At 36.4% G+C, this 14,532-nt stretch overlaps 1 protein-coding gene across 12 annotated transcripts in view; it reads left to right on the plus strand.

Moving 5' to 3' along the window:
• The window catches only part of Chd9 (chromodomain helicase DNA binding protein 9), a 270,300-nt gene that overhangs the window by 209,747 nt on the left and 46,021 nt on the right, over positions 1 to 14,532 (plus strand). For all 12 annotated transcript variants that reach the window (XM_029562042.1, XM_029562044.1, XM_008830057.3 and 9 more), the window contains 5 exons: positions 2,624 to 2,734; positions 4,366 to 4,562; positions 5,601 to 5,800; positions 7,389 to 7,548; positions 8,098 to 8,187. In XM_029562042.1, coding sequence (XP_029417902.1) covers positions 2,624 to 2,734; positions 4,366 to 4,562; positions 5,601 to 5,800; positions 7,389 to 7,548; positions 8,098 to 8,187 — 758 coding nt within the window. The remainder of the gene's footprint in view (positions 1 to 2,623; positions 2,735 to 4,365; positions 4,563 to 5,600; positions 5,801 to 7,388; positions 7,549 to 8,097; positions 8,188 to 14,532) is intronic.

Raw genomic sequence — 14,532 nt, forward strand, 5'->3', positions numbered from 1 at the left:
TATATATATATATATAAAGTGATGTGGGAGGTTTAATCAGTTTATATTAACTTTCAAAATGTTAAAACAAGCTGATAAGATGATATAGACAACAAAAATACCTGGTACACAGCATGAGGACTTGAAGACCTGAGTTCAGATCCCTAGTTCTCATGGATGGAATGGCACACATCTGTAACCCTAGTGCCAGGGCTTGGAGAGGTAAGAAGGCGTAGACAAGGAGGGTCACTGGAGCTTGCTAGTCAGCAACTCTCTAATCAGTGAGCTCTGGGTTCAAGGTGAGATCCTGTCTTCAATAATATAGTAATGTGAAAAATGATCTCTGGCCTCCACCCATGCACACAAGCCCACACATCTATTCTGTATACCCATAACACACACACAAATAAACTTTTAACCATTTATTCATTGGGAGGGAACACACATACCACCTTGCCAGCCCATGAATTAAAGTTTTTATTTAATTAAAAAAATGGGACCAATGAGATGGCTCAACAGGTAAATGTACTTGCTTCCAGTACTGATGACCTGAGTTTAATACCCAGGAGGGAGAGAGCCAACTCCTACAGTTGTCCTCTGCCTTCCAGGTATGTGCCGCCACACACAAATAAATGTAGTGAATATTTTTTTTAATTTTTAAATTTAAAGACCCCAAAAGGAGAGAAAAATGAGAGATTTGCACTGTAGCTGTTTTTTTGTACTTTATTAATTACACAAGTAATTTGACCATGCCTTTTAAATATGGCATAGTGAAATGTAGCACCACTATATAGTGACACCATAGGTATAAGGTATAAGGTTGAATTTCCAGTGACTTCGTGTATATAGAATTGCTTTCAAGGATTTGGCCAATCTGCTTTTCATTATCAAATAGTATTTGATAAGGAACTATGTATATGGAATACAGTAATTATAAGAATATATATACTGTATGTTTTCTATATCAAAACTCATATTGGTAACATGGTTTTATCATGTATACCTCGTTCTGAGAGATTACATTACAAGAACCTTGAAGTGGGTCCTAGAAATAGGAAAGCTTCCTCTCTGAGTTTGTTTTGTGGTTTTTTTTGGGATTTGGTTTTTGTAGCCTCAGCAGTCACGCAATTCACTATGTAGACAGCTGGCCTGTGTTCACAGAGATCTGTTGTGATTCAAGGCATACACCACAATGCCCAGAGGCTCTGATTTTTTTTTCTTTTATTATTTTTATTTTATGTGTATGAGCATATTGCCTGAATGTATGTGAGTGAATCCGTGTCATGCAGTGCCGTGGAGGTCAAAAGAGGGCTTCGGATTCCCCTGGAACTAGAGTTAAGGACAGTTCGTAGCCACCATGTGGGTGCTGGGAATCGAACCCGGGTCCTCTGCAAGAGCAGTCAGTGCTCTTAATCACTGAGCCATCTCTCCAGCCCCTAATTTCTTCTTTTTTTTTTTTTAAGGGGACAGATGTTCCTGAGGATTGAACCCAGAGTTTTACATATAGGCAAATGCTCTCCCACATTCCTAGCTTGCTGTTGTCTCATTTTTTTTTTATTTGGTGTATTGTACAAGGCATGGTCCCATGCCCATAGTTCCAGCACTTGGGAGATTTAAGAAAGAGAATTAATGCTTGAGACCAGTCTGAGCTACGTAGAGAAATCCAGTCTCAATGATTGATTGATTGATTGATAGATGATTGATAGATAGATAGATAGATAGATAGATATAGATAGAGAGATAGAGAAAGAGACAGATGAATGACATAGGACAAAGACAGTAATGAACAGAACAATTTGTTGAAACTTAAATGATGCTTCAGAAATACTGCTTCTTTGTGAGGTTCCTTCTCTGGCACCTAGCACTTTTTAAAGAAGATACTAGTTAAACTATGAAATATCCATAGTGTGAAATACTGAGCAGAAGCTAAAAAATAAGATAGAGCTACTATAGATGAACCTAGAGGACATAGATGGAAAATCCTTAAGACATACTGTTAGGTCTAAAATTTGCAAAGAGATAAATATTTGACAAAATACACTGCTTAACTAAAAATGTGATAGAAACAAAGTAGTATATGAGAAAATGAACTTTATAGTATTGGTAGAGTTTGAAATACTTATTCTACCTTAATTTCCTAATGCTCATGTAGGTATTATTTTAGAAAGTATCTCCCTGTCTTGTTTAGTTTCCTCACCATGACAAAGATAATTTCCTTACTTATTGAAAGTGTGAGAGTTAACAATAGCAACTTATTTATCTATCTCTGCTCCTAAACTCTAGCCTTTGTTGGCATTAGAAAATCTTTGCCTTGCCAGGTGTGGAGGTACACGCCTTTAGTCTCAGCACTTGGAAGCAGAGCAGGCAGATCTCTGTGAGATCAAGGCCAGCCTGGTCTATATTGTGAGTGCCAGGCCAACTAAGGCTACAGATAGACTCTGTCTCAAAAAGACCCAAAAAACCTTTACTTTGAACAAATGCTGTGTTATATTTCAGGCTCTGGATTGGAACCATCCTGTTTATTTGTATGCTGATTTCAAATTCTGTCCACAGTAATATGAAGAGATAATGATCTAAGTATATTTTTCAAAGTTTTTCTTTTCAACATCAAAGCATTTCCAAAAATTACTGTTATATATTTCAGGCAAGTTTTGTGGCATCTGGAAACCGGACAGATATTTCCTTAGATGATCCCAACTTCTGGCAAAAATGGGCTAAAAAAGCAGAAATAGATATAGATGTCATCAGTGGCAGAGTAAGTACTGATGAAAGTTTAGTCTTTTTGGTGACTATTTGTAGCTAATGTACATATGTATTTGTAGCAAATGTACCTATGAACACTAGTATTTCTATTATATAGAAATTACATAAGTTAATCAAGGAATTCATCAAAAGCTTTAAAAATTATGAGCAAAATACATCTGAAAATATATTCAAATACAAATCATAAAAAAAAAACCTTGAGAAAGGAAAAGGGACAACTCTTCCTTACAAACTTCTTTTAATCAATGTACCAGGAATGAGGGAAATATAAAAGCACTCCTGATCTACCATGATCATAATCACAGCAGGTAAGTCTTCCAGTGAATTCTAACATTAGTGGGTAATAATTAAAACACGGGATAGTTCTAGATTCTCAAAGTACATCTTCTGAAATATATGTTAATTACAAAAGGAACACTATTAGCTCTATACTAGAGAAGCTTAGCGAAGATTACTTGTGTGCAATAAGATAGATTAGCATTATATTTGTCCCTGTTATGTACAGTGTACTGTGCACACAGTAGATGCACAAGGACCTATTTCTCTGATCCTGACTTACTCTGCTCCCATGTACCATCTTCTGCTCTATGACTTTCTTGGGCATCTGATTCTATTTCTGGCCTCAGTTTCCCTCTCTTGTAATGCTATTGGCCCCCTTGCAAAATTATAATTCTTTGAGAATTCTTGAAAAATGCTTTCTACTATTATTCTTTATTTTATATCCTTCTTACATTGTAAAACATTTTATTCTGGATAGTATTTATTTTTTAATACATATATCATACCATCAAAAGTTTGGATTCCTTTTCAGCAGGCGCTATCTTATTGATCTTTGTATCTATAGCCTCTAAATAATGCCTGTTTTATAAGCTAAAAGATGTGCGTTGAATGAATGAAACTGAATTGAACACGAGAAGACTGAGACATTTACTACCTTGCTTTTGTTTATTTGTACAATTATTTTGGACAGAACTAAAACATGTTTGGAGATCTATGAAATATAACATTTGACAAGTATTTCAAATCCTATATATTTTATTTTACTTTAGGATTTATATTTAAAATAAACAAGTCAAAAAGATTTCGTTTAGCCAGGCATGTGTAGTGAACGCTTTAATCCCAGCATTCAGAAGGCAAAGGCAGGTGAATCTCTGATTCTGAGGCCAGCCTGGTCCATCTAATCAGTTCTAGGGCAGCCAGAGCTACATAGTGAGACCTTGCCTCATCTTGTCTCAAAAAAACCCATAAAAACATTTACTTCAGAATGACTTATTCCCTTTTAAATTAAATTAACTAGGTAACACAAATTGTAAAGTATAAATTCAACCTAAAATATATTTATGATTAATTGTAGAAGTACAATAATTTTCATTTTAATGACAAAAGAAAAAAAACAATTATTTTTAGTCTATGAATATAATGGCAGAAAATTATATATATATATGATAGGAATGATTTTAAAAGAACAAAAGATATTTGAAATTCACTTGACAGGGTGTTAGTTCTGCTAGTAATTTTTTTTCTATAATTATTTTGTTTCTATGCTTTGAAAGGTGAAAGAAAATAAAAAGCATTATGAATAAAATTTAAAGAACTTCATTAAACTTAAATTAAATTTTACAGAATAGCTTGGTTATCGACACCCCAAGAATTAGGAAGCAAACAAGACCCTTTAGTGCCACAAAAGATGAATTGGCTGAATTATCTGAAGCTGAAAGTGAAGGAGATGAAAAACCCAAACTGCGGAGACCCTGTGACCGTTCCAGTGGCTATGGACGAACTGAATGCTTTAGAGTAGAGAAAAACCTGCTAGTTTATGGGTAAAATGCCATGCTTAATTTTTTTTTTAATTTTTATTTATTAATTTTATTTTCTGTATATGAGGGTATTGCCTGCATGTATGTAAGTGCACCCATGTCATGCAGTGCCTTAGCCACCATGTGGGTGCTGGGCTTTGAGCCCTGGTCCTCTGCAAGAGCTGCCAGTGCTCTTAACCATTGAGCCAGCTCTCCAGCCCCACTATATGTGTTTTATAAGTAATCATATATAAAGTTAAATTCATACTGTTTTGGAGTACGTTTTATCTTATTAGAATCAATTAAAATCTATTTTCTAATGTCCTGAGTTTCTTTTTTTAATTTTTATTTATTTTTATCTTATATGTATGAATGTTATGCCTGCATGTAAGTGTACCCATTTGAGCCAGCTCTCCAGCCCCACTATATGTGTTTTATAAGTAATCATATATAAAGTTAAATTCATACTGTTTTGGAGTACGTTTTATCTTATTAGAATCAATTAAAATCTATTTTCTAATGTCCTGAGTTTCTTTTTTTAATTTTTATTTATTTTTATCTTATATGTATGAATGTTATGCCTGCATGTAAGTGTACCCATGTCATGCAGTGCACATGGAGGACAGAAGAGGGCATCACATTCTCTGGAACTGGAGTTACAGTTGTTAGCTTCCATGTGGGTGCTGGGCTTTGAGCCCTGGTCCTCTGCAAGAGCTGCCAGTGCTCTTAACCACTGAGCAAGCCATCTCTCTTGCCCCAGTGTCCTGAATTTCTTTATTTATCATGTATTTAAGAGTAGAATACTAAGACATAAGTGTATCACTAAAGTTGAACTTGTTCTCAAATTTGCATATTTATTAATATAGGGTAGATAAGGTTGCTATCCACTATTGAACAAAATATAGTAAAAATTACTGTACCATGTGTTTTTCCTTTACACATGAGAGAAAGCAATAGCAATCTGTAATGGCAGAATTCTTTTTTGTGGCCTTCATTCATGAGTTGTTTTTCGCTTAGTCATCATTCAGTATTAATGTGACTATATCTTTCTTAATTAACCAGGTGGGGCCGATGGAGAGAGATTTTGTCTCATGGGCGATTTAAAAGGCAGCTGAATGAGCATGATGTAGAAATCATTTGTCGGGCACTCTTAGCCTATTGCCTCATTCACTACCGAGGAGATGAGAAAATTAAAGGTTTCATATGGGATCTCATTTCTCCAACTGAAGATGGGCAGACACGTGAGCTACAAAATCATTTAGGTAAATACATTCATTTCCTTAAAAAAATGTTTTTATTATATAAGTAATATTTAGGTATTCTCCTGTAAATCTTTTAAAGTAAAGCACTGCATATAGCATTAAAGAACATAACTTTCATACTTGAAATTCTAGCTTCTGAAAATGCCATTGTTAACTGTTTTGTGGGTTTGGGAATTTACATATTATCACTAAATATATATCACCAGCAAATTGCTGACCTCAAAGTTTGGAAAGACTCAAAGGTCTTTCCATCTATGTTCGTGTTTTTTACCTTTCGCTTAGTATTCCGTGGTATGGATATTTTATAATTTGCATGCATTTCCTTTCTATAATGGGCATTCTGGTTTCCAATTTTAGATAAAAATAGTTTCAACTGGGAGCTTTGTACACTCCTTCTTATGTGTATGGGTCCATCTTTCACTATTGAAGTATAACATATTTGCATCTTCAGTGCCTTGAATCTGTGGCTCAATATCATCTCCCAGAATCTTCTGAAAAATTCAGAATTTGAAGGCCTCACTCAAACTTACTGAATCAGAATTGGCATTCTAACAGGTTCTTCAAGAATTAATACAAATATTGGAGCATGTAAAACACAATATACATTTTAAGTTTTTATAAATACTTTGCTGTCCAAAGTGACTAGTTTGCTGTCCTACCAGTATTATCCTACAAGTATTTTTTCCTCCATAATTTTACTAACAGAATGTTTATTTCTATATATAAAAGGGGTTTTTATAGCATAAAATAATTGTATTTTCTGTACAAATGAAAAAAATTACTGTGCTCTTAAATTTATGTTAGAGTTTCACTCTTCTGAATGACAGAATGTTTTTTGCTTGTCTGGTATATATTCTTAGTGCAAGGTACTGGGAGAACAAAAAAGAAATAAAGAAAACCCCTGAGTTCCTAAACCTTACATTCTAGCCAGGTAGACAGACATAGAATATAGACAGATTGATTAATTAAGCAATTACAGATTTTAATGAACATTTTGAGGTAATACTGCAACTAATGTATACTCCCAAGATAGGAACACAACAGAAAGGCAATGGTCAGTGTTGGTATGCCTTTTTAAAAAAATTTAATATATTATTTTCATTTTATGTGTATGAGTGCTTTCCCTGCTTATATGTAAGTGCATCTGTGTCATGCAATGCCTGCAGAGGTCAGAAGAACTGGAGTTCATCCTGATTCTTAGCTGCCATATGGATGCTGGGAACCAAACCTGGATCCTCTGTAAGAGCAGTCAGTGCTCAACCATTGACCCATCTCTCCAGCCCTGGTCTGCCTTAATAGGAGACAAATTAGGGGCATGAATACATCTTAAAAATACTAAGATTAATAAATAATTGCAGGACATAAGATCTAAAATGTGAGATTTGTCTTCATTTTGTAAAGCTATTGTCTTGACTTGTCATCGGTCAGTACCGTCACCATTAATGTCTCAGAGATCTTTGTAGCCTGTGCAGGCCTCAGAAGGTCTCTTGCAATTCTTGCATTTGAAAAAAAGAAAAACAAAGGCTTTAAAATCACAGCTGTTTGTACAGATTACTTTTTGTTTCATATGTGCTTTTCATCTTGGCAGGCCTATCAGCTCCTGTACCCAGGGGTCGAAAGGGAAAGAAGGTAAAAACCCAGGCAAGCTCATTTGATATCCAGAAAGCAGAGTGGCTTCGAAAATACAATCCTGAGCAGCTACTTCAAGATGAAGGCTACAAAAAACATATCAAACACCACTGTAATAAGTAGGTAGTAGGATGTTTTTGAAACAATTTAAAATTTTACATTTCTGAATTTATTGATCTTACAATCTGGCCCACAGAGTATAGTGATAGTATGGTCTAAACTTTTAACTTTAACTTTATATGGTATTTTTCAGCAATCATGAAACCTGGGTATTTTTATCAACAAATGAAATTAGTCTACAGTTAAATTCATCTCTTACTGGGATATTATATAATGACAATTGTGAAGATTTTGGAGAATCCTTATATATGTCATCAATAATAAGACTCATTTAATCAGACATAATCATTTTGTTACTAAAAGATAATGAGTGCACATACCTGTTTCCCCTGTGCTTGGAAGGCAGGGGCAGGAGGTTCATCCAGGTGTTCAAGGCCAGCATGTTCTACATAGGGAGTACCTAACCAGCCAAAGCTACATAGCAAGATCCTGTCTCAAACAAAACTAACAAATAACAAAATAAAATTCTCTGTATAAATTTCTCCTTGGTTTCTTTTTTTGTTTTAGTAGCTAACATTTCCTGTGTCCTTTATTGTTTTTGTTTTCAGAGTTCTGCTTCGTGTAAGGATGTTATACTATCTGAAGCAAGAAGTCATTGGAAATGAGTGTCAGAAAGTATTTGATGGAGTGGATGCAAGGTAAGTTTAATGTTCAGATTTTCTTTTCAGTAACCTGATGAAGTAAAAATCATATGATCACAAAACATTGCATAGTAAGTGATTTCATACATTGAAGGAAATTCCCCAAGCTATAGAGAATTAACCTTTCCACTGTGCTGCCAATCTTCTGTTGGCTCTCATCCTTGATACTTATTAAATGTAATGCCAGGAGCAGGAGTTTGGTGAAGAATAGTATGTATCCAAGGTGTCATTCAGGTAGACACAAAGGAAATAACTGATTCATTCCTTTCTTCCTAAACTGGTATGGGTTGTTTTGTTTTCTTTATTTGTGATGTTGGGCTCAAACCCAGGGCCCTAGTGCATGTTAGGCAAGTATTTTACCATTGGACTACACCCCTAGCCCCAGGAACACATTTGAGTACTTTAATAAGCTCAGGCATGGTGAAACTGGAGATACAAAGACAAAACTAGTCTTCGTCCTTAAGAAGTTTATGGTGTCAGTGTGTAGGAAGTAAGCAAGCAGTTAACTATTCTTTATTGTATACATGAGATCCAACAAGGTGCCAGTAGGGATTTTCCATTTGTTTCATCTTGCCTCTTAACTACACGTAGTATATTTCAGTTTTCTCCTCTATTCTTAACATCTGTTTTAAACCTTCTACGTGTGCATTCTCTAACCACCGACTTAGCCCTTCATTCTCAGCAACTAGATGTAAGCAAGCCATCAGATAGAAATTCCCTCAGCTTCCTCCCACCAAATATAAAACTTACTTTTCTGTGCTCATGCTTGTCTTCTATTCCAGTAGTCACATGTGACTAACGCAGAACCCTGGACTCGGAGTTTTGCCCTGTTTTGTTCTATAGTTATCTTTTTACTCTCCACTACTTGCATAACACTCATACACTTACTCCTGCTGTAAGCAGTTCTTTGAATGAGAAATGTCCTCCATAGGCTCAAGTATTTGATCACTTTGTCCCCAGTTGTTGGCACTATTTGGGAAGTCTTGGGATCTTTAGAAGGTTTGGCCTTACTGGAAGAAGTATGTCACTGTGGGTGGGCTTTGAGAGTTCATAACTCCTACTTCCAGTTTGGGCTCTGCTTTTTGTTTGTGGTTGAAGATGTGAACTTTTGGCTCCTGCCACCCTGGACTCCTACTCCTCAGGAATCTTAAGCCAAAATAAACTCTTTCTTCTTTGCCATAGGTCACTTTTGGTTATGGTGTTCTAGCATAGTAACAAAGTTACGAGTATACCAGTAAATATGATTTTTGACCATTACCACTTCCTTTCCAGCTCACTTAATTTGGCACTTCTCATGATATTCTCTAACCTCATCACAGTGTTCTACCACTCATTTACTAGCCATTACTATTTTCATAGCCCCATGTTCTCATTACTTCTGCCCTCTAGGACTCTGCCCATTAGCTAAACTCCTTAACTCCTGGTGCTTTCCTTTCCCCACTGTTTGATAGACCTTTTGTAACCTCAGGTGAAAATTATCCACTTACTTCTTGCCCTCCCCTCAGTAAGTAAACATTGCCAGAAGGAAAAAATAAAAATCAAGCAATGTGAGATGGATTTACTTCAAATTCATGAGTATTCCATATCAAATGAAATGAAACACTCTTTACCTTAGTTAGTAACTCATTTTCCTATCATTTATACCTGTCCCTTCAAACAACCTTTTTTTTTTTTTTTTTTTTTTTTTTTTTTTTTTTGTCTTTTTTGAGACAGGGTCTCCCTGTAGCCCCAGCTGCCCTGCACCTCACTATGTAGACCAGGCTGGCCTCGAACTCACAGAGATCCCCCTGCCTCTGCCTCCCAAGTGCTAGGATTAAAGGCGTACGCCACCATGCCCGGCTTTTTTTTTTTTTTTTTTTTTTTGATACAGGGTCTCCCTGTATCGCCAGCTGGCCTGGAACTCACTATGGGGACCAGGCTGGCCTTGAACTCACAGAGATCCCCCTGGCTTTGCCTTCCAAGTGCAGAGATTAAAGGCGTGCGCCACCGAGCCCAACCTGAAACAACCTTTCTAACTCATCAACCAGCAATGTCTAATAATGACCACTTGTAACATATTTCATGGAGAAAACAGAAACAGGCCTCCTCCCTTGCCAGTGCATTGATTAAAGCATATCTCTTCTGTTCTTTTAAGAGCCTTATGTACTAAAATAATCTTTTTTTCTTCAGCCTTTCCTCCCTCTTTTCCTTCATCCCTTCCTCTCCTTTCTCCATGCTTAAATACCTGAATATTACACACTTAACCAAAAAAGGAAAAGGAATTTCCTCAATATACATTTTGCTATTTCATTTTTTTTTGGTTCTTTGCAACAAACTCCTGTATTTTCTCATTCTTTATTTGGCCTTTTCTCATCAACCCAGTCTAATCAATCTGTGATCTTCACTGTCCCACTGCAGTGACTTACAATAGGATCTGTTCTTGATGCTGTTGTGCCTCCTGTAGGTGTTCATGCTGCTCACTACACCCATCTGGTGGTTCTTTCCCTTTACTCTCTTCAGGTTCCTTTACTCGCTCTTTTTTGCTTTAATAGTACTATAGATTTAATTCATGAAGAGGCTTATCCTCAATTCTCTCACCTTTTTATAATTTCTTTAGTGAACCTGTACAATATAATCATAATAAATGTTACCTAAAAGTGGTGACTCAAGATGGACGTGGTCGAACACACATGTGATCTCGGCACTCAGGAGGCAGAGGCAGGATTGTGAGTTTGAGGTTAGCCTGGGCTGTGTACCAAGACCATGGCTCAAAACAAAAACACCCAAAGTAAAAATAAAGCCAGTGATGCTTATTGATACATTCATCCTAGACCTATATGAGGTTCTATAGCAACTGCTTCTTAATGGAGTTTCAGACAGTTGTTAGTCACCATGTGGGTGCTGAGAATCGAACCTGGGTTGTCTACAAGAGCAGCCAGTGCTCTTAACCTTTGAGCCATCTATCCAGCACTCCCCCTTTCTGCTCTTTTCCCATATCCAAGACTTCTCCATCCTATTCAGTGTATTACTTAGTTACTCCCGTATCATTCTTCAGTTTTTTCTTTCCCTCATCATGTAGAAGAACCCATTAGCCTCACAGAATATGTCAAAACTGAACACTTTCATCTCTACTAAATCAGTGTGCCTTCATTCACTTTAAATTTTTGCGGTGGCCTCCAAATTAAGACTCTTTGCCTCCACTTTTGATTCTTTACATACAGTCTATCCTTCAAACAGTGGCTGGAGTAATATTTCCAAAGCAAAAATCAAGCAGTGGTATGCCTCCTCAAAATGCCTTCTTATAACAAAATCCAAATCTATATAACCTAAAATAGCCCTACATAACTCTGTGACTTCTTCCTTCACCTGTCCCTCACCACAGCATTTAGCTACTCTGCTGTTTCTGTTCATCCAACAGGTCAAACTCATACGATGTTATTATGGTCCAATTTGCTTTCCCTCTGATTTCTTAAAGAATTTTCCATTTAAGTAATTCAAATCTCAGCCCAAATTTTTACTTTTCAAGTAAGCCTTTTTTTTCTGTCTTACTGAGACAAAGTCTCCCTGTAGCCCCAGTTGACCTGAAACTCACTGTGTAAACCAGGCTAGCCTTGAACTCTTTCTGCCTCTGCCTCCCAGTGCTGGGATTAAGGCATGTGCCACCACACCCAGCCTTCAAACAGGCCTTTCTTGTTTACCCCACCTAAAGTAGCCCAACTATCTCCGACTACTACTATATTACTCTACTGTTTAAAACTTATGTTTGTTTTTATATTGGCTTTTTCTTTCCATTGCAGTTTAAGCTGCTGTCTTATTGATCATTGTATTATCAGCTCTGGGTACTCAATAAATATTTGTTGATTCTTGACTTTTTTCTTTTGACCAAAGACTAATCTTTCCTTTGGTTTCCTAGCAACTGCTCTGTTTATTGTCCCTTCACTTTCCTCTTTTTACTAAGCTACTTCTCTTTGGTTTCTCATTGGATTTTATGAAGTTTCCATCTCCCTTATCTTAAATATAAATTTTTACCCCCAACACACACGTATAAACTCATTATCTCTTCAGCTTACCATATGATTTCATAGCCTAACTTTTAAGAAGTATATCCATCATAGCAGGGAAATAAGGCAGCAGGAACTTGAAACAGCTAGTCACATCATATCCACAGTCAGAAAAGCAATGAATGCTTGTGCTCAGCTCACTTGCTCCTTTTTTTATTGTCCAGGATCCCATCCCATCCCATGGTGGTGCCATCTCAGATAATTTAATCAAAATTATCCTTCCAGACTCCTCCAGAGGCTGCTCTTCCCAGGTTATTCTAGACTCATCAAGTTGACAATTGAAATTTACCATCACACTTCTCTCACTTAGCACTTATTTTAACTTTTATTTCTGTGCTGACATGTTCCAAATCTCTGTATCTCCAGTTCACATCTCCCAAATTTCCAGGCAACATTTCTCACATGTACCTTGATTATTTCTCTTGCCTCTAAATCTTTGCATTTTCTGCAGCATTTTCTTTCTTTCTTTCTACACTTCTCATGCTCAGCTGGTATCAAGTAAGCCTTTCTTGACTTCTTAAGTCTGAGTTACATTTATTCACAGTACCATGTCATAGCACTAATAATACAGTATTGCAGGTACCTGTTTACAAAAGCAGGGGTGTTATTTTTAATTCATTATTGCATTAATTGGCATATAGTAAATTCTGTTGAAATATTTTAAATGAACGATTTGACCTAAGGAAGTTAAAGGTGACCTTATGTTGGAAATGTCATTTTTAGATTTTTAAAGAAAGAAACCAATCACTTGTGAGTCTGAAGTGGGATAATCAAAAGTTTAAGGTTAGCTTGGGCTACATAGTGAATTCTAGGTCTCCTGGGCTACATACCAAGACCCCTTAAAAAGATAAAGGCCTGATGTGTTGGCTCACACCTTTAGTCCCAGCACTTGGGAGGCAGAGGCAGGTAGATCTCTTGTGAGTTCAAGGCCAGCCTAGTCTACAAAGCGAGTTCCAGGCCAGCTGGGGCTGCAGGGAGACCCTGTCTCAAAAAGACCAAAAAATAAACAAATAAGTAAATAAAATAAAAATAAAGAAAAAGAGAAAAACAAAACAACTACCAGAAATCAACAATACATGAAAGTATAAGGGATATCTAATCTCCATTTTTCTAACAGTTTACAAAACCTAGTGTTCATGTGGCACTCAATTTAACCATGAACTGTATAACAATTGGACATTTTTCCATTCACAAGCAGGAAAATTTTTTGCCATTTCAGATTATCACTATGTTCTGGGTATAAAGTGTCCTCTGATGGTGGGCAAAGGAAGCTATCTCATCCAGTTTACCCTCTCTGAGATCCAGTGTTATTCTTTTGTCATTGAATGCTAATGTGGGTTTAGCACTAGTTAGAAATTCCATTTTAAAAAAGAAATCTAGCCAGACTTCATTCTTCAGTTTTGTTACATTGATCTGTGGGTCTATTTTTGTGCCAGTACCATGTTGTTTTTACAACTATAGCTCTGTAATACAGTTTAAGATCTGATAGAGTAGTCCCCTCAGCATTGCTCTTAGTGTTCAGGGTTGCTTTGGCTATCCGAGGTCTTTTGTGCTTCCATATGAATCTCTCCTAGTTTGTTTATCCATTGTTGTGACATAACACTGACCAGTACCAACTTGGGGGGGGGGCAGGATTTATTTAGCTTACATATGAATCTTAGGATGTTTTTTTTTTCTCCAATTCTGTGAAAAATGTCATGGGAATTTTGATTGGCATTGCACTGAATCTGTATAAATGGCTTTTCGTAGGATGGTCATTTTCACAATATTCTTCCAGTCCATGAGCATGGGAGGTCCTTCCATCTTCTGATGTCTTCCTCAGTCTCTTTCTTTAAAGATTTAAAATTTTCATTGTAGAGGTCTTTAATGTCTTTGGTCAGGTTTATTCCGAGAATTTTTTTCGCAGCTATTGTGAGGGGAGTAGTGTTTCCGTATACTCTTTCTCTGGTTGCTTGTTATTGATATATAGAAAGGCTACAGGCTTTTGTAGATTAATTTTGTAATCTACCACTTTACTGAATGTGTTAATAATTTCTAGGAGTTTTCAGGTGGAATTTTTGGGGTCTATTAGATAATATCGTCTGCAAAAAGAGATAATTTGATCTCTCCTTTAATATCCTTCTCTTGTCTTATTACTTTTGCAAGAGTTTCAAGCACTGTGTTAAAGAGGAGTGGAGATAGTGGACAGCCTTGTCTGGTTCCTGATTTCAGTGGGAATGCTTCCAGTTTTTCTCCATTTAAAATGATGTTGGCTGTGGGTTTGTTGTATATAGGTTTAATTATGTTGAAGTATATTGCTGCC

The sequence above is a fragment of the Nannospalax galili genome, unplaced genomic scaffold (genome assembly GCF_000622305.1).
Source record: "Nannospalax galili isolate Female #2095 unplaced genomic scaffold, S.galili_v1.0 scaffold274, whole genome shotgun sequence".
In the NCBI taxonomy this organism is placed as follows: domain Eukaryota; kingdom Metazoa; phylum Chordata; class Mammalia; order Rodentia; family Spalacidae; genus Nannospalax; species Nannospalax galili.